Source organism: Zonotrichia albicollis, chromosome Z, assembly GCF_047830755.1.
Source record: "Zonotrichia albicollis isolate bZonAlb1 chromosome Z, bZonAlb1.hap1, whole genome shotgun sequence".
Taxonomy (NCBI): domain Eukaryota; kingdom Metazoa; phylum Chordata; class Aves; order Passeriformes; family Passerellidae; genus Zonotrichia; species Zonotrichia albicollis.
This window is the reverse complement of record NC_133860.1, coordinates 69,346,223-69,371,621: the sequence shown is the minus strand read 5'-3', so window position 1 is coordinate 69,371,621 and position 25,399 is coordinate 69,346,223. Positions and strand designations below refer to the sequence as shown.

General features: G+C 36.7%; 1 protein-coding gene across 4 annotated transcripts in view; it reads left to right on the top strand.

Moving 5' to 3' along the window:
- Positions 1–1,196: 1,196 nt before the first annotated feature.
- The window catches only part of LOC102063860 (atrial natriuretic peptide receptor 2), a 40,501-nt gene continuing 16,298 nt past the window's right edge, over positions 1,197–25,399 (top strand). The window contains exons 1-14 of one of the 4 annotated variants that reach the window (XM_026798002.2): positions 1,198–1,431; positions 2,440–2,536; positions 5,334–5,466; positions 7,876–7,999; positions 9,988–10,092; positions 10,684–10,786; positions 12,322–12,467; positions 15,037–15,109; positions 17,335–17,482; positions 18,881–18,967; positions 19,238–19,381; positions 20,124–20,245; positions 21,856–21,997; positions 24,875–24,923. In XM_026798002.2, coding sequence (XP_026653803.1) covers positions 1,378–1,431; positions 2,440–2,536; positions 5,334–5,466; positions 7,876–7,999; positions 9,988–10,092; positions 10,684–10,786; positions 12,322–12,467; positions 15,037–15,109; positions 17,335–17,482; positions 18,881–18,967; positions 19,238–19,381; positions 20,124–20,245; positions 21,856–21,997; positions 24,875–24,923 — 1,527 coding nt within the window. In that variant the 5' untranslated portion in view covers positions 1,198–1,377. Of the gene's footprint in view, positions 1,432–2,439; positions 2,537–5,333; positions 5,467–7,875; positions 8,000–9,987; positions 10,093–10,683; positions 10,787–12,321; positions 12,468–15,036; positions 15,110–17,334; positions 17,483–18,880; positions 18,968–19,237; positions 19,382–20,123; positions 20,246–21,855; positions 21,998–24,874; positions 24,924–25,399 lie in introns of all 4 variants that reach the window. The other 3 variants (XM_026798003.2, XM_026798005.2, XM_026798004.2) reach the window with 3 other exon arrangements.

Here is a 25,399-nt window from a genome sequence, read left to right as displayed (position 1 = left end):
GTAGCTGGGATAAATTGTTAAATCAGACAATTACCAGACATTCCTGTCTGTCCATCTTTAATCCAAGTCTCTCAAGTATTTGTGGCCGTTCTCCAGGAGTTCTGAATGAGGTGATCGACAAGTAGCTGTAAATGTAATGTATGATATTTACAGTCCTTGAGAATCATGATATCAATGTCATCTGAATATTTGTCAGTCCAGTTACAGAAAATAGGATCAGTTGGGCAGTCTTTTGGCTTCTGTAGTATCTAACAAGTTATAATCCTTAGCTTCCCTGCCAGCAAATTCCTTATCAAGCAAAGACATCCTAAAACACAGGGCCAATAAAGCCTCTCCAAGATGTTATATAAGTGGGCTGTTCTAAGTAGATAAATGTGCCAAAAAAATTTCTAAAAGACTTCCACATAGTGAAGCCTATCACAGCACAGGAAGACAAAGCACACATAAGATTTAGCATCTCACAACAAACATAAAATTTCAACCTGAAACATATCGTTTATACAAATAGCTCTTTAATGAGTGAAGCCAAACAGATTTTTTAAATAATCTACAGCTCTTTCAAGATTATCTGGGCACACATTGCAGTTTTTCTCCTGCCATTTTCATGCAAGAAATAGTGAAGTTCAAGCAGTTTGACTAAGATTCTTAATATCCCATTGGGCTGAGAGACAGAATTCAAGAGGGAACATAGAGAAATATTCTGGAGAGCTGAATCACAACTGAAGGTTTGTATTGGCAGGGCTTCAGTGAACAAAGATATTCATGGACACATCTATGTCTATATTGTAGCAGCATAGCTACACAGAAGTCTGTTTCACCTGTGCATGTAGCAGGACACGGATAGAAGTTATTCTACACCTTCAGGGACTGAGAAATTGAAGTCACAGGGTCTCATGCAATTGAGGTTGGAAGGATGCTCAGGAAGCTGGTCATCCAGCTGTTCATCTTATGCTGGTAGCCTTTGCTTGCCTTGGTGTTTATGTGCATCTTCTTTGGGTTCAGCTGTGTCTCTGTGTTTATGTCCACAGCATCAATTCTTCTGCCTGAGAGTTGGGTGCAAAGCGCTGCAAGAAAATCCCCCCAGTTGGTTTTGTAGTTTTAAGCAGTAAGGGGCACAAATTTCAGGAGGATGGGGCTGCCCCTAAAACAAGCGGGGACTTTTTGAAGGGTTTCAGCAGAGGCGCAGAGGGGTATTTCCACCCTGCACTGTGGAGTGGAAGAAGAAGCAAGGAAGTGGGAGAACAGCTGCAGCAGCTGGAGTTGCCAGGATCAGCTTGCCTAGCAACCCCCTTCTTAGAAGAGGGTATCTAATTCAGAAGCAACAGCAACATCAGAAGCCTCACTGACACTTGGTGAGCTGGGTGCACATTGGGGAGCATGGGAGCTGTCAAATCATCAGCTGTAGAGCTCCGAAGCCTCCTCAGTTTTTTGGTAGGTCTACCTAGATCTGCTTAACAGAACTTATTCCTCTTATCCGTGTGTTCAGGAAGAACTGTATATGGCTTATTACAGTGAAACAGCTATTTATGCTAGTTGTTGATTTTTATTTTAGTAATGTAGAAACCAAGAGTAATGGGAGATATATTGGAAAAATAAGTTGTACCATTCCATCTTATTCTATTCACATTGTGTTGTGATAAGCAATTGCACATTACAGTAGATGGTTATGCTTTAATTATATGTAGAAAAACAATAGCAGATTGCATGAGTAGAAACTATTATCTTTTACTAGAAATAGAATAAGTCCAGAGTGCATTATCATAGAGTATTCTGATCTGTTAGCATACACCCTAAAGTGTATTTTTTAATACATAACTAATATAATCTGTTATATATACATATATAATGTATCTTTTATTACTGTTACAATTCAATTTCTGTGCTATTATGATGCTGTATTCTACCTATAATAGGCTTATGCAATTCTTATTTTATGTGTCATTGTGCATATTAACATTTATATGGATAAAATTTATGGTGTTATTAATAATGTGTTATTAAAAGAATAACAAAAATTGCTCCTTCATAAATTTTATGTATGAAAGATTAAAAGAAACGGAGCATTTTGGAATGGGGGGAGTGCCATTCTAAAAGCAAACAAAAAAACCTTTGTTAAATAAACTGTCTCTCTGCATATGGTCCTAGAACCATCTGATCTTTGTAAAGAACCATTTTGGGAGAGAAAGGTTAGTTAAGTCCACTAACTGTTTCATGCCAGTTTCTGGAAAAATCAAAATAATGTACTGGTTGTGTTTGTGTGGAATTTTTTTTTTCTTTTTCCCTCCAGAAGTTAGAGACATCAAAATCTGCCAGCCTATGTTTCTGCATTTTGTTTGATTTCTGTAGAAAAATTATAAACTTAGGAGATGGAATCCATCCTTTCCTTCTTCTTATCCTGTCTTTTTTTGACTCTTTTTTTTTTTTCTTTTTTTCTGGCAGGTGGTATTAGTGGAAGGGTGGCATGATTTAGATAACAAAGACTATGACTGTTGGCCCCTGGAAAAGCCAGATGAGTATAACATGCTGGACTGTGGAGGTGAGTGAGTCATAAAGACGACTGCGTATCTTACTTGGGGAATGGCTGAAACCCCCAAATTGAAGTATTCATAATAATAGCTTACTCATGATGGATGTAATCCGTGATGAAATGCATCTAAATCAGTACCGACTTCTCTTCCTAGAGAAATAAGTGAAAAAAACAACTAAAGATACTTCAGAGTAATTATTTGTCCAGTATACCTTTGTTCTAACAGAAAAGTAATAACAACAGCTGTATCCATTTGCCCAGAGAGAAACTGAAAACATTTATTTCTCGTTAGAAAACCAACTGGAACTTAATCCAAATGAAGCATGGAGGCAGTGCAACATTGTAGCAAATCTACTTGCTGAAACTTTGCATTGTAATTTCAAAAGCATACTGTGCTTAATCAGTAAACCAGTAAGCAAAATCACCAATTCTACATCATACTTTTCCACCTGGCACAAAACTCTTCCATGACTACCTAAAAAAACCCTGATACCTTTAATAACATACTCCTGTCAGTTTCCAAAATTAATTCACATGATGAGATAGCAACAAAAAAATGCCCTCAAAAAAAAGTTGGTAATTTATTGAGATGAAAAGCTACTTAAGGAGCAACTGATACATGTAAAGCTCAATTTGAATATATAAATATAAAAGTTTCTTATGCTCTAGGGGTTATAAAGCAGTAGAGCAGGCGTCTCAGAAAGGTTGTGTCTTCTCCATTCTTGGAAATTTTTAAAACCTGACTAGACAAATGCTAGAGAAACATCCTTGAGATGACCCTGCCTTGAGCAACACAGGCTTGGACCGAATGATTTCTGTGGATGCCTTCCAAATTCAACTCTTCATGATCTTGTGACTCTGTAACAAATAACTGATGTAAAGGAACACTTTATTTATGTTGTAAAAGGTAGGACCATGCATTCAATAGGGTTTTTAGAAAAAAAGCCAAGAGCACCTCAGAAGGTGGTTCTAATAAAACACTTCAGGAAATATACTGCTGTGTCACGCTCTTAGCTCAATGTTACAGTTAAACATTCTTCAATTAATTATCTTGGAACAGTGAAGTTTCAACTAAGACTTTTATTCCTGTATGAATTTACTCTTAGTTTAACACTGAAACAGCTATTTATCACTACAGATGACTTGTTTGAACCTATTTTTACTAAGTACAAGGAAAACTAATGTGAGTAGACTGCTAATTAATGTGTACCCATTACAATCAGTTTTAGAATGAACTTCCAACTCTATCCTCCCTTTCTTTGTAGGTTTTCTTTGCCATTTTCTGGGCATTGCTAGAAACAAAGCAAAGCACATATACTGTGGTCTCATTGCTGTGGAATTAGCAAAAGATTTTCAAAGCTTCTAAATGTGGGAGTAACTGTCATTGAAAGAAGAGTTTGGTTTACCTTTCTGAGACCTTTATAAGGAAGTAGAAAATAATTTAACTGAAATTTGTGCTGACCTTTTGTCTTCATTCTCATATATTCTTTGAAGCTCAACTCTCTTACCTTTTAGTTGAAATCACACTAGCATTTTTTTTACATCTTTGTATTATAGTTTTCACATAATGTTAGCAATTAAAATGGGGTTTTACTTTTCAAGGGAGATTATCAAGGGAAATCAAGGTTATTTTGCAAATTGCCTAGTTAAATCTGATAGTAAATTAGGGGGGAAATAGTGGTTTCAGTACTGTGCAAGCGAAGAATGTACTTGTTAAAAAAAGTATGAGTAACAAAAGAGGTCATAACTGAACAACAAGAACAAAAAATGAGATGTCTTGTAAGGCAGGTTTACCAGTCCTCTGCAGAAGGAATTTAATACTTCCTGACAAACTGAGTTACACAGTTTCATTATGTAAGTAATTTGATGTGGTTCAAATTAAAACCTTTATCCAATAGACAAAAAGGTAGGTGAGTGCGCTGGGAAGATTTTGATGGTGTTAAGTTTATGGATTTAAGACTTCTCCCAACTTTTATCCTACTTCATTTTCAGGCACAGAGGACAAGAGACATGATGGGGGTAAATTGTCTTTCCCAGTTTAAATTGTGAAAATGGAAAATGGAACAGATGTCTGATATACTTCTTCCACTGTCCTCTGTTCTAGATGCCATATGATTCCATCACGTGATAATGCATTCTTAAATATGCAATTATTAGTATTTATGTTTCATGAGTTTAAGGGTTTTGACTGAATTTTGTGTGTGGTAGAGTTGTCTGTTCTCTTCCACAAAAAGGTGTGTCTCAGTGGAAGCAGCCAAGAATTAAGGGTAATATTGCCTGATCAAAAGAGGAAAGCAAATATACCAGAACAAACATCAATGCTATATAATGGAAGCAAAGTTAGTTTACACAAGATGAGCAGATTTTTTGTTGCATTTATCCAACTGCTTGGTCTGAGTGTCAGAACTCTTCAAATAATGTGCATTTGTATTTACCAATACAGCCATTAAAATAAATTACTCTATTTGGCTCATAAAAAGTAATTGGAGAATACTGAGAGGGTTGCTCAGAGGGTTGTGAAGCACTGGAACAGGCTGCTCAGAGAAGCTGAGGATGCCCCATCTCTGAAAATGTTCAAGGCCAGGTTTGATGGGGCTTTGAGCAACCTGGTCTGCTGGAAGTTGTCCCAGCCCATGGCAGGGGAGGAGAGACTAGGTGGTCTTTAAGGTGCCTTCCAATCCAAACCACTCTGTGATCCTATGAATAGATGAAAATCACTACAGAGAGAGTTTTATATTTGTATGTATCTGTTAAGTAAAAAAGACAAAAATATCAAATATTATGACCCATGATTGCACTTTTCTAGGACTGGAGATGACATGGGTTCATAGGCCTCCAGAAAAGGCTGTGAGTGGGGAGTCCTTCAATGTGACCTATGCCGTCTTTGCTTCAGACAGTTTTTATCAATATGCTGTGCAAAATGGAATCCTTTCCCACAGGTATTACTTCTTATAAAAATGCTATAATGATCATGAGTATATGAGGATTTTGTGTGTACATATTCAGTGATATAATTGGAGCAGACATTCTGGAGCTCGTCAGTGATATAATTGGAGCAGACATTCTCGAGCTCGTCATTAATTTCTTCCATGTTCTGAGATCTCTCATAGCTCTATTTGCCCTGCTGTTTTTCCCTTTGCTCTCAGACTAGCCATTATGGCATGTTTGCCTGCTAGGTCAGAGACAGGGCACATCACTACTGTAACAGTGCAATGCTGGACATCTCTTCTTGCCTTCTCTACACATTGAATTTATGAAGTTGTAGTTTCATCATGAGTCCCAGGCTCCCTGAATCTTATACTCATTTTAATCATAAGTATGATTCAAGTACACAACATGGATATGAAAAAGACCTGAATCCATTAAATTCAGTGGTCAACTGTGCTTGATTTCTGTGAGATTAAAATCACTCCAGAAGCTTATATGTCAGCTCACACACTGTGTTAGTGACTGTGGACATGGACAGTTAGAGAGTATGTAGGGGTGCAGCTCCAGATCTACAGATCTGGATCTATAAACCTGGGGGCCATACACTCTGATTTCATACTTTTGTCTGTAAGTAGCAATTCTCCATTCCTATATAGGAACACCTGAGACAGAGGGTGGGACCCCACTTCCTGTGCTGTTGTGTAAGAGATGTTTACAGAACATTTTTCTCTGCCTGAGAGTTCACATTGCAAAGTTCAATTTATAAGAGCTGTTATCCAGAGTTTTTTTTTTTTCATATTGAAAGATGATCCATAGTCTATTTGCAACTGCAAAAAATTGATTTTTTTTTCAAATTTTGGTCATCTATGTACTGTGTTTAAAAACTACTTAAAATTTGTTTATCACATCTTCTGAAATGTATGGCTGCTAATAGTTCTGGGAACTTAACCATGAAGCAGGTTTTTTGACTGCTTGGCATGAATATGATTTTTCTAGTCTTCCCTGAGAGACCCACTCCCTCAAATCAGTAAGGAACTTGGAAAAGTCTCCTTGAAAATAGAGACAGATGGCAAATATTTTATAAAAAGGGAGATAAATCTATGCTTCAGTTTTCAAAGGGATTAAATTTGCTTCTTATTTTGTCTAGGTTATCTGGTTGACACTAAAGGTTACAGTGGCTGACCCAAATATACCTGAGGTTGGCAAGTCAGTGTATGGGCATCAGTGTAATTGGATAAAGCCATGATGAAGTTATTGAATAAAAAATACAGAATACTGGATAAATTTTGAAAAGGAAAGAAAAGTACATTATGGAATTAGACACTAAATTAATTAAGTATTTTTCTTAACTTCCAGTATGAACTCAAAGGCTAGTAAATTTTAATATTTTATCTGTTTAGGTGTTTTGGAAGTTGACATATTTACTTATGTCATATTTCAAATATGCCTGTGCCCTTGTAAATCTGGCCATGAGTACAATCAATGTTAACCTAATCCTTTGTTGTTTTGTTTATTTGTCATAATAAACAGTCTTCTCATAATAAACAAAGCCTACTGTTTTTGACCTAACCATTATTGGCTAATTCTTTCATTAAGAACAAGCCAAAAAATAAATCCTGTGTTCTGAAATTGTTTTCTAAATATCCAACACAAGTGCATGACATTTCAGCTGAATTGCAGTTATTCTGGCTGTATCTGAGTAAATTGTGTTTGCAGAAAACAATTTTATCTTACAACCAAATTTATTAGGGTGATAACCACTGAAAGTGTAACTGAGGAAACAGTGTTGCATCACACATTTTGAGGTGAATACCTGCATCTTTCAGGATTAAGTTTTCAAGAGTTGTTTTGCGGCACAGTCTGTTCAGAAAGTCTGCTCTAAAGTTGTGGTTTGGGAAATTGTATCTGGTGTATAAGACCATTATACTTATTTTCCTCAGCAATTTAGATTGTGAAGACTGGAGCTAAATGGTCTGTATGAATTTCATGCATAGATGAAGGTTTCTGATTGGAAACTTTGAGACTGGAAGTAGCCAGGGACATATATCTGAGAGTGGAAGTAGAATAATAGTGTCTTTGCCTGTGCCAGATGAAGAAGTGCAAAGTAATCCCACCTGGTCATGAAGTCGGGTTGGAAGGAGTAGTGGAGGTTGGTCCCTGCTTGCAGCACAGTATCTGCTAAAAGACCCTAGTGCATGGCAGTCAGCAGAGGTCGAGTTGACAACAATTTCTAGTCCTCCAGGAGCATTTCAGCTAGAAGACAAAAAGAAAGAAATGGTTCAACAGTGTTAATTTCACTGCATATGTTTTTGCTGCTAATTTGTCTGTGCAGAATAAAGAGCAAGCTTTCATGTGTTTGTTGCAGTTTTTGTGAATGAGGAATGGACGTAAAAGTTTTTCTCTCTCTCCTGCTTGGTTAGCAATGCTACTGCTGCAAAGGAATTCTGTGAGGAGCATGACTGTCCTGCCAGATGGAAAGACGCAAATGGGGACAACTGCTGTGTCTACCATGCCAACATTCATTCCTGTCCTTTGGCCTTCATGGTTAGTGGGATAGTGCAGCATCATGTGCTCTGTTCTTGCTGCTGGCTGAGACATCATTGTAATAAGCAGGTTCAAGTTCGTGAAGAATTTCTGTGATTACAATTAGACCAAATTTATATAGTTTGATATACACTCACAAATTATGGTTCACTAAAAACATTGTGGCAATGTCTGTCAGTTTTGGAATTTTTTTTGCACTGGATGCTGAGGCTGCAAGGCAGCATTCAGAATCTCTCATTAGCGGGACCAGTTTCATCTGTCTGAGTTTACCTGACTTGGACTACTGTGCAACCAAGAGAGAAGGAAAGACAGATCACTGCATTCTAAAACAAGCAGGGCAAATTTTTAGTTAGATGTATTCCAGTCTTTCTGTTCTACAGAGTGAGTGTGATTAATTTGGTTGGATTGCTGGAGTTGAGGAGGGTGAGTATTACTGGCTGTGACCTGTAGAACTGAAGCCTATTTACCTGTGTCCTGAGATGGAATGATTTTTCTTCATTGTATCAGAGCAAAAAAAAAAAAGAATCTAAATACAAGATAACAAACTTTGTTCATACAGTGAAGGCAAGATCCATCCTTTGCTTGTCTTCTTGGCCTGTCCCTCTTTGAATAACTACTTAAAGTTCTGTTCTAAAAATACAGTTTGGAACACCTTTTTTTTTTTTTTTTTAATCTGTGAGGTAAGCCTTACCCTGCATAAGAACTTTCATGCAGCTGCCCAGTTTTTCTAGTTAATCTCCCTTCTGGAAATGTGACACGTTCATCGTGATCAAAGGTGGTGTAATAGGAAGCCTAGCCTACACATCTTGCAGCTGCTTCATATACCCATCTGTGTGAAGGTCTAATGACTCCACAACAGCTCTAGTTTGCTTCTTGGCAATCTGTTCTTGAGGACTTGTTTTATTAATGATTCCCCAAAAGCCTTAGCCTTAGCTGGCACCAGGATTTTGGTTAAAAATAGGAATACCTGCTGGAAGCATCCCATCAAAATTTTTGTCTAGAATCATAGTAAAAAATTGGAACATCCCACTGCTTTGGTGACGTCTCTATTATTTCTATTTTCACAATTATTTCTGCTTGAAATTTTGGTGTGGAAATGGCAAAAGCATGTTCACCAACATGCATCATCTGGTTTCTTCATAGTACTCTAAATGTTAGAGATTCTGCCTAAAGGAACTCTGAGCTATTTGTCTGTTACAGAGTTGTCTATCACTGCATAAGATTGAACATACACTTCTAAGTAAGTTTTTCCATTGTTTGAGAGGAGTTTGGGTTTTCATTGCTTTATTTTTTCAGTGTCATGTGTTCTAAAACATTTTATTTTGGTTAATGTGCTCCATTTCTTTTAACTTGGTGTATTGCTTACAGTCCTTCAAAAGAAATGTCTGAAGAATTATCTGGAACTAGGAGACAAGCTTAATCCTTTCAAGTAAACAAAACAGCCAAAATTAATCCTCCATGTTTGCAGTTGTAGGAGGTTTACATTTTAATATCTTTATTGAGAAGTGCTCTGCAAACAGACTCTGAAGCAGTGCCTCCCTTCAGAGGGTAAAGAATAAAAGACAGAAAAAAAGAAAAAAAGAAAAGCAAGGGAAAAAGCTGCTCTATCAAAAGTGACACTTCAGTAAAAGTTCTTGAGAAAAATATTAGAAGTGGAATACAAATCTGGTCCTGATTCTAGCACAGGAAATCAAAAAAAGTGAACCAGCTTTATAAGAACACTCATTCTTTGAGTACACTACTGAGGCTCATCTTTTAAGAAATAAAAATATATGTGAGATCTTAACTAAATATAGGAGCAATTGCTTCTCTGTTATTTTGTTACCAAACAGTGTTTCTTATGTTTTGGCAATTTGATTGTTTTGGTTTTAAAACAGAATTTTATTTGCTGTTAGAGAACATAAGTAATTTTGAGAAAGAAAGAGGGGGAGGAGCTAGGACTTTCGTTGTGTTATGGCATGCTGACATAACCAATATGTCTACCAAAGGCTAAAGGAGGAATATGTGGTCCATGGATCCCAGATGATGGTCAGATATTTACTCACACTTTGTCTACTGCTGGCAAAATGAGCCAAAGGAACTGGACTGCCAAGGTAAAGTATATTTATTGCATATAGGATTTTACCTAATTTGCTCTTTTTAGAGCTTACTTGCTGGTAATTTAATGCAGTTCATGAACATGCTTCCCATTTCATTTATATGTATGTGTTATTATCTATGCTATGCATATAGCTGAGCTGACTATCAATTCCCAACTGACTTGACTTGGAAGTCAAGTAAGGTACCTTTACAGCTTGTGTAGTTAGTGGAAGGAGTGGAGATGGCAGGAAAATGAATAGCATAATCTGTCCATTTGAGGTCCGCACTAAGAATTCATCTCACTACTGACTGGATATGAACCTGTGATGCAGGTTCCTATGACCATAAGGGAACTTCAACCTGAAAGAAATAGCAGGAAGGCATGCACAGCAGAATGCACAGGGCTGATAGCCCTGCCTGGTGAGAAGAAGACACATCAGGAAGGGAATCAAACCAGTCTTTCTCTCAAGAGCTATCTCTCCTGATTTTGAAAGAAATGCACGAATTCTTTTGACAGATACCACAGTCATTCAGTTCTTGCTATAAAAGCCTTCTGTATGCAAGTGAAGCTTTGATGCTTGGTGGTTTGTTCACTTGTTTCACAGGTTGTTTTAGTTCACGTGGGTGTTACTTCTCTCATTGCACACATCAGAGTGGGGAGAATCCAAGCTGCTCTGGAAGCAAAAACCACAGTCCTTCCTGCAGTAGGTATGATATAAAATGAAAATGTGAGCTAACTTCTTATTGACTGCAAATCTCAATGCTATTATCATTCATGCATAGTTACCAAGACCAAAAGCAATTCTTACCCCAGCCTTTGAAAATACACAAATGTCTTCCTGAAATTCTTCTTCACATAACACTGAAGTCTGAAAAAGTGTTTGAGCTTCTAACAGTTGTATTAATCTAGAACAGTAGAAAGTCACTCTTGTCAAATAAGTAGTCAAATACCATGACCAATGGCTTCAGGTACTACAAGGCTTGTCTGCAGTTCATGGGAATCTGAGAATATTCCTCCAGCTAGTGTTCTGAGAATCCAGACGCTTTTCCCCTGAAGGGGAGCAGACTAGTCTTAAACATATTGGAAAGGTAGAAATCCATATTGGTTCCCTTGTTCACATTAAAAATTGCTCCCAAGGGCATCAGTCTTCCATTCTCTTTAGTATACCTGTATGGAGGGAAGCAGAAATGACTGTAACAATTATCTTAGTGATGTCAAATTTTAAAAGTGGGCTTCTTTGATAAATTAAATGCATGACCTGAAAAGTTATTGGCTAAAACAAAAGTGTCATCACAATACTCTTGATATCTACTCTTCTGGAAATGTGAGAATATATTTTGCAATGTTACAGGAAAAAACCACAAAGCAACTCCAGTGTGAATAGAAGTATTTATCTACAGAATTTTCTACTCATTTCAAAACAACTGCAGCTGAATTTTCCAGGAAACTTACAATATATCAGAGAAGAAATTTTACAAAATGCAGCCCTACCCCTGAGACAGAAAGTGACTTCTGTTATTATCTTGGTATTATACTGGAATTAGTGAGGCTGAAACAGAATTATTACTGAGCAGTAGAATTTTTTTTAGTTTTTTATTTAATTTTAAAAAAAAAATTACATAATGACAGAATAATACCTTCAGCTCACCTCTCAAGTCTGAAGTACAGCATGATATTAGTTTAATCACAGAGGTAAAATTGAGATACCATTCAAAACATGGGAGAGGGACTTTTTTGTTATTTAAGACTTTTGTTTTAAATTACATCTAATATTGCTGATAATTTATATGAGACCTTGGAGTAAGTAAAGGAAATAATTGGAGTGTGGGTTGCAAGATTTTTTCTGCAGTTCCCAGTGTCTTTTGCTGCTGCTGAGGAAGGGTCCTTGGCTTCCTGGAATCACAAGTGCTGGATTAAATACAAAGAATGCAAAAGAAAATGTTGGCCTTGAAGAACTTAGAGTTTCAGAAAAAAAAGTGTAGATAATGAGAAACACAATAGTGATGAAGTGATTTATACACAAAACATGTCAAAGGCTCACATGTAATTCACATTTACCTTGATGAAAGAGACCCTGTATTACTTCAGAAATTCAGATTGTTCTTGACGATGTCCCTGAATTCTTCAAAATTTATTCTTTCTGGGACTCTGAGGTATCCCAAGTCAAGAATCACATGTTTAAATCTGAATACAATCTTGTGGATGGATGAAACTGCCTTAAAATGTTTTGTTTTCTAATCAGTCTGTGGAGATGGCTTTTGTGAGGAAGAGGAAGGCTGCTCTATCTGTCCAGCAGACTGTGGGGAATGCCCTCTTTCTGTTGATGTTAGGATAGCAATTGCCTTACCAATATGTTTTGTCTGCACTGGCTTCATTTTGACAATAGTGGTAAGTACCTGTTCTCTACTCTTATTTCCTTTCTCTTCAATGAATTTATTAGACAGAGTGAAGCTCTCTCTAAGTAGAGGGTGAGATTTTCTTCTGCCTTCAGCATTTGTGTGCTATGGAAAAAAGCAGAAAGAAGGGAAATTATTTGTAAGCCTTCCTTATGAGGGAAACCACTGTACTAGGAATTTTCATCCTGTACTAGGAATTTTCATTCCTGAGGTGGAATCTAACAGGGGAATGGGTAGATTATGGTAAAGGAAAAAAAATTTTCCACTACATGGGGAGTAGGGGATACCGGCAAAGTAAGAGTACTTTTCACTTACAGTAGAACTCTGTTATGAAATTAACAGCTTCAAAACCTTATAGAAGCCAGAATTATAAAAGATTTCAAAATCAAATTAGGTAAATTCATTTAGGAAGTAGCTCCACACGAGGCCATTAAATATCAGAGAACAAACAGAACTTTAAAGCAAAGCATTCAAGTTGGGATATTCTCAAAAAAATCATGCAGAGAGGGTAACTTTTTTTTCTGTTTTGGTTGCTTGATTTTTTAATAGGTTTGTTTCCTTAGTGTAACAAACAGCTTGGTTTCTTTCAAAGTGATTAATTTTACACAATAATAATCAATTATTATAGCAAACTCATGAAGGAAAAACAAAAAAGGAATGAGGAGACAGGAGTGTATCAATATTGAAGAAGTAGTTTTGGGAGTCTTTGAATGAAAATGCCTGTATAAAGAGAGATTGATATTATGGTTTATTGATTAAGTGCTTCTGGGAAAGAATATCTACATTCCTTATGTGTCTGTGTCTTGAAAAAAATGCATTTTTGAGTTTCATAACAGAGGTTTATCAGGTGAATATGGCACCTGTAGAGTCATTGTACTAACTATGTTCATGAAGGGTAATTTTTTTAGCCCTTGGCCTGTATATCCTGTAAAACTGTAGGCTCCTACTTCCTCAGGGATTCCCTCTCGGTCCATCTTATACTGCAGCTGAAGTGAGCATCTGAGGTAGGCAGCTGCACAGATAGAGAATGAGTAGGAGAAAGCTGATGGCCCACAAATTGAGGTTCTAAAGGAGGCCTGAATCACGTTTGTTTGTTTGTCACTGTGTGGCTTTGTGAGTCAGGAAAGAAGTACTGTTGAAAGCTATTTGAGCATTCCTCAATGGAATCCTCAAGGTAGTTGTGACAATGAGTTTATAGCAAGTGTCCAGTAAAACTACATGATCTGATAGAAATAAGCAACCGGACAAATGAGAAGTTCAGACAGTTTTAGATGACAGGTTTTCAGAAAGAGCAAGAGAGATTCTTGGCCTTGCATATATTTATTTAAAGTTCTTGTAGCAAAAATTTGTTATTTCTGCTGTTTTTTTTCTGTATGTTTGGAGTTGTTTGTTTTTCTTCTTTCATTTCTGTAGATATATTCCTACTAAATTCTTCAAAAGTGGCATAATGGGGTTTTAAAATTTTAATGGTTTTACTGTAATAAGATAGGAGAGATTATTTTATCTAATTCAGGAATTGATATAATGTAAAAGGAACCATCTGGGAAACTAATGCCTTCTTTAATGCTTCAAGTAGCAGAAAGGATTCCTTTGATATCAGTGTCAAAGGAAGCAAGCCTAGTACTCACTTCTTGCTAATATATCTTTGTACAGTCACACCTTTGCAAGATAAAATGTAGGTTTCTTTCCTCAGGAGCCTTTTGAAATAAATGGGATGACTTAATTTTGATTCAGTGAGCTCTATATTTGTCACAATTTCAACTAGTATACCAACACAATCTCCACAACCTGTTCCTTGTTCATTATCCGAACTTTTATTACCTGTTTCAATGAATCCATCAGTCCTAATATTAAATTTTGGACTACAGAAATTGGTATAATGATGATAAAATGCTGCTTTGATTTGACATTTTGGCATTGATTGCAGTAGCATAATTTAATCTGTAGCTCATTTGAAAGCATGTGTTTACACTTTGTAAATGTTAGCTTTGTATGTCAGTTCTACTGAAAACAGCTATTAGCTCAATGCCTTCTTTACAAAGTAGCCACAGAATCCCTACCTAATATTCTTTATGATAGAGTATTTGACATAATATGGCCTAACTAGTAGGTCATGGGCTAATTCTACTCAAAATATAAGATACATTGCTCCTTATCTCAGGGTTGGGATGAAGTTCTTGTCATGTACCTATATAACACAGGGCACTTCCATGAGAGGAGATGATGTAAACCCCTCATCTGATGTCCAGGCTGAAATGTAAATGCAGACATGTTAAAAGTAATGGGGAGCTTATAGACAGTGCAAAATATTACATGTAATTAGTTCTGGAACATAGCCTGTACAATTTTTAATATGTTTATTAGATGCTGTTTTCTTCCAAGCCTGTTATTAATACTTTTGGTTCTAATGTTACTTTAAGACATGTGCTGAATGTTTACACTTCAGATTTAGTTTGTATACTTTTAAATGTTCATATTTTAGAAAAATATTCTCTGAGTCAATTTCTTCAAAGAGAGGAGGGCTGCATTAGGAATGTTTTTTTTTTTTTTAACTCTTGTAGTGGTTTCAATATCAGAAACAAAAGATGCTTTGGGATGAAAGCTGGATTATAGACTTCACCTGCATCAAACAAGGTTAGCAACTTGTAATCTTGATACTGTGATAAGTTTACTTATTAATTTTGAAAAATAATCTGAATTATATTGTTCCTATTTTAAGGGTCTTGCAAAAAGTGAAGCTGTTTTTGAAAGACATATCCAATATTTCATCCCTGTAATCTCTGTGAGCTGCTCACTCATATTTTTGTTTATCAAACAGTTTGATGACAAAGTTATTTAAAATAGTTTCTTTCTTTTTGTTTGTGTTGATTTGTTAGTCAAAGATGACAAGCCTACCCCATAGTAAACAGATAAGCTCTGGAGTTGGATGAAACAAATTACAGTTGCTTCAGTGGAGATACCTTTCTGTATAATTAATCTCACTAAATTGTGCTGGAATTGCACAAATATATTGAGGGATATTGTACTATCTTAATTTCTCTCAGTATATGCTGTCTGTGGCAGACTTGCTACAAAAAGTAATTAATTTTGGTGAGAGGTATGGAGCACTCTTTTTCTATTTTATCTTCTGGTATAAAATATTATTTCATTTGTTCTAATTAAACAGGTTAAGAATAAATTCAGGTGTTATTATATGCTTTATTTTGCTGAACATAAGATACATATAGATTATTGACTTTGCTGTTCCTTTTTTAGCATTCAGAAGGAAAACAATACCTATATCCTCAGAAAGGATAAATCTATAGAAGTGTGCTGTGCTGACTGTACACACACTCATTTTCTGTCTCTGGGAGAAATTGCTCAGCAGATGTCTGCTTTATTGGTGTTCTGTTGGGTTGCTGGTGTCAAGATGTTCTTGTGATAATATGTAGTAGAGATACTTTCAGGCTGAGACTTGAACACTAATTTCTGTATACTTTTGATAAGATATCCTTGTTGTTGTAAATAAGAGGTTTTGGCTTAGAAATTAATTTGATTACAGGAACCAAAATGAATTGCAATCCAGATTTTTGAAAACAGAAATGGAGAAAAGTGTTTTTCAATATAGCAAAAAGTGACATGAGCAAAATTTTCAGCTGAAAGTAAATTAGAAAATGTCATAAGCACCACATGTGAGGGAAAGCAATAGAAAGAGACGGAAGGAAATTAGAAGCATGATCAAAAAATAACAGATTAAAATTACTTTGAAAACTCCAAGATGAAAGATGTAAGTTTCTTGGAAAAATGCCTGCAATGCAGCAATGCTGTTTCAGAGTATTGCTCTAAGAGTGATGATTAACAACTTAATGAGGACTGATAACATTATAAGGTCACAGACAGTATGTCTTCTCTGGATAGAGTTGTTCAGAGCTACCTACAGTAGCCTGAAATGCGCAGATATCTAAATGAAAACACATCAGCAGTGCTGCACCCTGGGTATGTAGCACTCTGTATGAAAAAATAACCTTATTTTTTTTAAGATAATTTTTTTTTTTGGTGTATTGGACCATATATAGACATATAGATATATATGCAGTCATTCTCAAAACCATCTCAGAGATCTGCAATGCATTTCTGGGTGGAATGCTGTAGAAAGCTTCAAATGTCAATGCAATTTTGAACTGCATATGGATAATACTATGGTGTGGGAACATGGCAGTCCTGATTCAAGGTGAGATATTGAACTTCCTCAGCAAGATATTTCTACCAGAGAGAGTTGAGATGTCTCAGCAATTCCAAGCCTAGTTGGCTAAATCTGGATTTTGATTGGAGATTATGGCATGACGTGTAACTCATTAAATTTTTTTGAAGTCTATTTTTTTACTGTGAGCTGGTCAACAGACATTAAAAAATGTACATTAAAAATCACTGGGGTTTTTTTCCTCTTACTGTATTGTTGCTCTTCTCTGACTTCTCTCTGGTGTCAGAATCACTTCCCACATTCCTGTACTTTTCAGTCTTCTAGGAGCTCCAAATAGACTTGTCAAAATATGGCACAGGGTTTACTCTCCTTCCTTGGGTTCTGTCCTCAGTTTCTGTGTAGCAGCAGGGGCTAACCCTCTCAAGTGGAGAGAAATGAAAGTTGCATAAAGTCCTGAGGATTAGTGAGAAGTATCTCTGGCAATGAATCCTCTTTGAAACATTTTTTACTTTTTATACAGCAGTCCCATCCCAAGCAATACCTTTCTCTCTTAAATATTAACAAGAGCAGATGAGATGTGAGGTTTTGAAAATTCTCTGCATTTCTTTGTGTCTGGAGTCTCCACCTGTGCATAAATAGGAACCTTCGTGTGCCTTTTCTCATCCCATGTCCCCTTTAGATTGCATTATACGGACAGCAACAGGAAGCATGATGAGCGCTCCCCCAGCACTCAGTGACTCCAGTGTCAGTTGTGTTACTGCTCTGAGCTCCGGCACAGTAGCTGCCAACATGCCCAGGAGGAAATACTTCACCCAGACTGGGAGATAGTAAGTCAATATATTACTCATTTACTGCAGTATCTACTATAATAGTTTCACCTTGATTTCTGATTCTTGCCACTTTCAATTGATAGGCAGCGAAAAAACATGAATTTATCTTGTCAGGCCAAACTGGGAAAGTTAAGATCATCATCTGACTTCTATACTGCATATTGGCTGTGGAGTATTTTAACATTCCAGGCTTCTGGCTTGGTTTTCATTTTTCCTTTTCTCTTAGGGTCTTGTTGAAAGGTTGTTGGTACATAAGATGTCCTGCATCTGTTAATGAATGGCCCTTGCTGTTCAAATGTATCAGTAACCAAGTCTTTTATAAATTCCTTTCTTCTGAAATGCAGGCACAGCAAACTAGGTTCTTTGCTCTAAAGAAGGGCATCCTCTACAGTAGCACATTAGAAATCTTGTCCTTTAATTAGCTGACACGACTCAAGATTCAGAGCATTTCACCTCTGAATCAAATTACAAGGCTGCATATCATGTAACTATAGGGACAAATGTTACATTTGTCATATCCTGCCATCCAAGAAGCAATTGAACACATGCAAAGCTGGAAGTGGTACTTATCATTTGAATAAACAGAGACAGATCTGTGCTTTGCAGGACAAAGAAGCTTACTTGGGATCATTGGCTGGGGAGAAAGTGCCTTCAGCATAGATTGTGGAAAATCACAGCCACTTCATTGATTAAATACTGTGTTCAGCATTGATCTTTTTTGCTTCTTTCTGAGTGGTGATATTTTCATCATCATCATCCCCTTTCTCAGATGACTCAACATCAAAGTATTTATCATGGGTATAATGGGGCTTTCAGTCTCATTGGTGAAGCATCTACAACTGCTACACTAAATACCCCATACTCTGTATTTATGTGGTTCATCACTAAAATTCCTGCAGGTATCTCCACTGAATTCCTTTACTCTAAAAAAGAAAATTTCTTTGTTTTTAATGAAACTCAGCTGCTTCTTTGCTGAGAATGCTCAACCCCACAAAAACAAAACTTTGTTAAACGTCAGTGAAGAATCTGCAGAACAGTAGTCTGAAGTAGTGGATAGATGGGAGGTGGCTGTATGTATTTCTCTAGCTCTAACATTTCCTTTGCTGCTCCATCCTCAAACTGCCCCAACTGACTTTAACACTCACATTCCAAATGGTGTCCACAGATCCAGATTGAATATAATAACTAATACTTCCTTTATCAAAATAAACAGGATCCTGTCTCTTGTCCTAGATTCACAGTTACAACCACGTATGGGCATGCTTAAATTCTTTGCCTCATCTCTAGAGATGTGGAGCTATTCCCTGATACAAAATATACGCAGTCCCTTTTTTGTAGTATTGCTGGCTTCTGAAGTTGCCCTAAAACTGTAAACAGCATTTCGTTCTGTTTCAGTGATGGCAGAACAGTGGCCATAAAGAAAATAATGAAGAAGTCATTCACGCTGTCTAAAACCATACGTAAAGAAGTGAAGCAAGTGAGGTAAGAAGCGAAATTTAAGAACTGTATGTTGTTCCATTCTTACACTGATTTTTTAGGGCTTGAAATCTTTCCAGATGTGACTGTAAATTCATATTCCTCTTTCTTTCAAACTTTGCTTGAAAGAGAGCAAAGATTAAAATTTCCTTATGTCTGTTTTACTTTTTCTCTACATTGTGAGACAAGACACTTGGTTTTCCAGTTGCACTACAAAACCAGGATGGACATCTGTGAAAATTACTGTTATGCTATGATTTTTGTTGATTTTCACAGGGAACTTGACCATCCCAATCTCTGCAAATTCATTGGAGGTTGTATAGAAGTTCCAAACGTTGCCATTGTCACAGAGTACTGCCCCAAAGGCAGCCTTAGTGATGTGCTCCTCAATGAAGATATTCCTTTGAACTGGGGTTTCAGGTGAAAAAATCCAACTTTTGAAAAGCTAAATGACATAGACCGTGCTATATGCTGATATTAATTTTAGATAAAGTTCTTGTCTAGACATGCCTGTACTGTGATATAGGGAGAGGGAGGGAGGGAGGGAGGGAGGGATGGAGGGACAGAGGGATGGAGGGAGGAAATTTGAATATTCAGTCCAACTTGTCTTGTGGGTGTTTTGAGAAATTACATGATTAGTCCTTGCGATGCTAAGGCAATGACTTGTCAGCTTTCTGTTTGTGAAGACATATGGGTGAAATGATTAGCATACTTGCAAGTGGTTCATTATTCTTACCAATAGAGGAAATGAGTTCACATTGTCAATGAAACTTTCACAAAGGCAGTGACCTTGTTTTTTGAGATTGGTCCTCTTGACATGTCCTTTCTGCTTCTGCTTTATGCTTGCCATCAGCAAAGAAAAATGGTTTTCAGGAAGGAAACTTTCCAAATAAAGCCAGGAAGATAATAAAATTGTTTCACTTGTAAACATGTGAAAGCACTCCGAAGGATAAAAAAATACTGACAATTTCTAGAAGGAACTTTATTCTCTTGGCCTGTGAGCTCAGGGAGGTATGGGTTTTCTAACAGTCACCTTAAGTGTTTTGGAAAAATGACCATGGGGACACAAGTTGAAAACTACAGTTTCTGTAAACCTCAGTAGAATTTGGAGCCAATTTTGAGGGAAATTGAAAATACTAGCTCACTGATTTTTGATTTTTAGGTTTTCTTTTGCTACTGATATTGCTCAAGGAATGGCCTATCTCCACCACCACAAAATGTGTCATGGACGGTTGAAGTCTAATAACTGTGTGATAGATGACCGGTGGGTTTGCAAAATTGCAGGTAAAGAGAAAGCTAGAAAAAATTTTCAAAACTGCCCAGTTAACCCTCTAATTTAGATTTCACATGCAACACTTCCCAAGTGCTTTCATGTTGACATTTCATGTGGAATTGCTAACTGTACCAGACTTCACTAGCAAGTTACATTATCAAGTCAAGTAATTTAGTGTGTGTCACAGATGCACACTTTAGATCCCACAAATGATTCAGCCTGTCAACATCTGAGCAGAAACTCTGCCTCATTCTCTCTTTTGATAGAGAGAGAGCCCTGAGGCATAGAGAATGGTGTAAAGATGTAGTAATGCTGACTGATTGGTAAGCACAAGGTCGTTTAATGGAGAAAAGCAGACTCAACTCAGAGCTTTTAAGTCTTGTTCATGGCATTGAATTGTATTCTCCCAGTGATGGAGCTGAGCTGCAGGTCAGGTCTACTCTTGGTACAGCAAGAGAGCTTGTGGGAACAGGAAAATCACTGGAGAGTGTAGTTTAGTTTGCAGCTGCCAAAGGGAATTAAGGCAATGATCATCTCTTCTACTTTTTGTCCAGAGCAGTCATCATACTCTTTAACTCATAGCCATCCTGAAAGCAGCAGCAGATTGGTTTTTAGTGGTATATCCTATGACTAAGGTTCCTACATGGGGCCAGGCTTGCTTCTCCAACTCCTTCAGTATCCTTCTGCCTACTCTGCTTGGAGCCTGTTCTGGAGAAAAACATACAAATTAGACATAGTTGGATCACATCCACTGCATCACCTTAGCACAGTTCATCTCAATTGAATAGGATATCTGTGAAATCATTCAGCAACTTCTGTTTTGATTCTGTTCTGTGTCAAGCTATAGGGTTTTCAAATCTTCATGGTTTATCTGGATGCAATCATGTCAAACAAACCTCATAAATAACAAATGTGGGAGCTATTTTAAAAATGACCTCCACATAAACATTCAGTCCCTAGCAACATCTTAATTAGAGGTCACTCCAGAGAAAGCCAGATGTCTGCATCCAGCCTTCACATACAGTCAGAAGAGTGCTGTTTACATAAGAAAAAAAACAGAAGTCAGTTGTTTTTTTCTCATTCTTCCTGATTCTGAGTCATATGCTAAGAATTCCTTCTATATTAGGCTAGAAGTATAGATGGAAAGATGTTTCACATCTATGCTGCCTTTGTTCTCATGCTAGTGGTGCTCAAGTAACACCCACCATCTGATTTTCAGTTGTTAGTCTGTCTAACTAGTAATTACTTGAGCAACCTGCCACCAGAGATAAGGATCAAGGGACAAAGTAGAACAGAAACCTGTATTTATATGCTAACTCTTGCACTAAGGTGAGAATATTATCTGAAAATAATTTGATAAAATTATAAAATAATTCTGATTGCAATGGGTCATGAAGTTCAGTTTGCCTGCTGTCATTCAGTCTTGCCTACATATTTGGTTTTCCAGATGCTATATTTTAGGGAGGCAAGACCACACAAACCCCACCGTTTCTAGACTAAGATGTGTATTTAGAATAGGGAAAATTAATTTATTTAGACTAGCTGTGCTACTGTCTACTACTGTACTTGTTTCAGGGAAGTATCCACTGAATAGTTTGCTTCCTGCTTTCTTCCACTTCAGATTATGGCTTGCAGTCATATAGAAAAGAAGATTTTCCTGATGGATCAAATTCATCCCAGCAGCATTTGATACAGATTTACACAGCTCCTGAAATACGTACTCTTTCAGATTTTGAGCCCAATTCTATGTCTGATGTCTACAGGTAGCTAACTTTTCCTGATCTCACTTTTAGTAATCTTGAGTATTCTTTAACAACAGTTAGGCTTGGTGGAATTCTGTTGTCACTCCAGGTATATGTTTGATTGTATTTTTAAAAGGATTGGTCCTGGAATAGAAAACAGCATAGCTATCACAGGATCTTCTCTTTCAAGATAGATAATCAAATAGGGAATTCACTGACATTATTTAAAAGCAGAGTTGGCCCAGTGATTTATAAGGAGTCACTTGACTGGTAAGATAAAAAGGCATAAAGAACTGCTATTATCTAATTATCCTTTTTCTTTCTGTTGTTGTTTCTTATGAAAAGTAGAATTATTTCAACAATGGCAATACTTTAGAAGTGAATAGCATCAATGTTCTAGAATGTCATAATGCACGTATGCATCCTGTAATTCTATTACTGAATGTCAATACAATTATTTGGGGGCATATACATGGTGACAATATTTGGTTTACAGTGGAAAAATAAAGAGAAGGGGAAAAAATGGATGCACTAGCAAATAGCTCAATTCCTTTCCTTTTGAAAGCCTTTATAGAAGATTGCTTTCCAGTGGCTTTCCCTCCTGGTGGTGGACTGCTTCTATACAATCACTTTTCAGATAAGTGGGAACACAACTGTAAACAAATGTCTGCATATGTGCTTGAACATCATTACTTTTTATCTATTCTATCAGATTAACTGAGCAAGGAGTTGAAGTCTCAGTAGTATTTCTGCCTATAGAACATTTCAATATGGCCTTAGAATTTTCTCCAAAATAGCTCAGCTAAGGCAGTTTGGGATTGTGTTGGTATTTCTGGCTACTGTCATTTGTCCTGTATCTGTACTTTTTTAACATGAAGTAGTCTTTGAAAGAACTGTGCTCCAACTAAACAATAATTTTAGGATTGTCTTAGACATTCCAGTTTACCATTGCCCTGTAGCTAAAATGTATCCTAGAAAATGTTTCCTTGGCTTGTTGTTCTCACTTTGATCCTCTTCTGGATAGGTATCATTATTTGACTTCACAGGCAACTTTGCCTCCTGAAGGCATTTCTTGCCAAGGGTTCCCCTTTAAATAGTCCTAAGATCTGATTTTCTCACATCCTATATGTCTACAATGAACTTTTGACAGATTCAGTGAATGTTTCCTGGATTTATCTTGCTGTCCCACCTACATGTCTGAAAAATCTACATCTTTTTTTGTGACCCTGAAATTATTAATTTCTTGATTTAAAAAAGTAAAAGCAGTGAGAGATCACACCAGAAAAGGGAGAAGAGCAACATGCAGGCAGGGAAGATAAAGAAGTACCCTGTACCATTGAAAGAGTTTTCTTATTCTCTGGCTGTTCTTTAGAATTTGCATTTTAAAAAAATTTAGTTTTGATGATATGAGCAGGAGGTAAGCCTTCCTGGTATATGTATTTGGCCTCACTGGCCAGGCAGCATTGATCCAGTCTTGAAATCCTTAGTTCTTATCTGTGCAAATAATCCATTAATGTTCTTGAAGGTGAGGCCCAAATAAAAAATGAGTAGAAACTGCAGGAGAGGGACTTGTAATTTAATGTGCTCTTACAGATGAATCACTTTCTTTTAAAGTTCTCTAGGAAAGTGTTGGTCAGATGGGAAAGCTAAAATGGAAATGAGAACAGAAGTATGAACATAACTCCTGTTTTGACCTGAAGAGGCTGTTTCCAGTCACAGTTTCTTCTAGATTTGTTCTTCTTGATTTGTAATCATCATATGGATTTCTTTATCCACACTGGATAGTGCATTTTATTGGGCAGTGCAGCTGAAGATTAATTAAATCAATGCTGCTTTATCAGAGTTACTATCATCTAATTACTATCTGTGAAAATCTGTTTTAGTTTTGCTGCCTTACCAGGATTGATTTTGCTTTCTTCTAACAAATCACCACAAAATTAATATAAAAATATAATCAGATTAATTTCTAAATTATCAATCATATTTTGTATGCATTATTTTATTTTCCAATGGTGGTCCACAGGTGGGCTGAAAGATAGATAAACATATCCTGTTACCAACAGAATGTCTTCCAGAACAGTGCAACCATTAGTGACACAACAGATTGAAAACCAATATTCTCTACAGAAGTAAATGTTACCAAGCTGAGAGGCATGAAGGCATAAATTTTTACATAGTTTTGCTATATAAAGGGACATCTTTATCCAGGCTGTTGGCTGAAGGAGGTGCTTGCTTCTAAGAGATGACTGTTCTGGAAGATCTCCAATGAGTTCAGAAAAAAAGACTAAATTCTCTGTTTTTACTGTCTTTTTCCACTCTTCATCCTTGATGAATGTATTAGACCTTATTTCAACTGAGAAAGATAATCACCACAAGAATATAATTCAGAAGAAACAAGCAGAAATGCTTACTATAGAATATCTTCTCTTGAGAAACTATGTCATCACAGACTTTATGAAAATTTTCTAGAACAGCAATCTTTTTGGTGGCTGAAAAAAAGCCACTTCCCCCATTGGTGAATCTGACGAACCTGCTCCCAACCCTTGATTGGAGCAAAAATCAGACCCTTGTGTTTAACTGGTAGGGTTCATGTACATAAACCTGGACATATCACCTCTGGATTCCATTAATAGCTACAGTGAGAATTGCTTTGCTGTCCATCAAACTCAAATGTCTCTGGGGCCTATAACCATGAGAGGCAAATGCTATGAAACATTCAGTAACAAATCCCTGAAAACACAAAGCAGTAACAAGTAGCAGCACCATTGCCATCCTTCCTTTTCAGATACTGGGATTTCAGCCATAGGATGGGGAAGAGTAAGAAATCATGAAAAGAAGAAATTGCTGACTCAGTTAACTATTATTGTATTAAGATTTTTCTTCATTTTTATTCTGCAGTTATGCCATCATTTTACTAGAAATTGCCACAAGAAGTGACTGTCTGGCAGTAAGTAAAGATGAACTATCTTTAGATAATAAAATTTGTAGAATTTGCACGACAACTTTGATTCTGTTTCTGCTGAAGACAAACCAAACTTTGAGTTACTGCACCTTTGAGTTACTTTATGAGCATACATTTTCCTCATGATTTTATGGATGCCAGTTCAGTTCCCATGGAACATCCAATCAGGGTTTCCTCATAGATCTACCAGTTTTCCATTTCAGAGCTTTGAAGAAGAATAGATGATAAAAATAATGTAGCTCCAAAACTGCCTTTTGATTAGTTTTGTGAGGCTTAATGGCTAGGTGGATGCAGAGAGAATGTATGTATTAATATCTTCCTTTTTCTCCTGCTTCTTCCTTTACCTGTCTTTTACAGGCCCTTTAAGTGGAATCTTGCAGTAAAAAGAATAACCTAGAAAAGCAAATTAGCTGCTCTCCATGAGTAAAATATCTGCTTTGCATATGTCTTTTGATCACTGC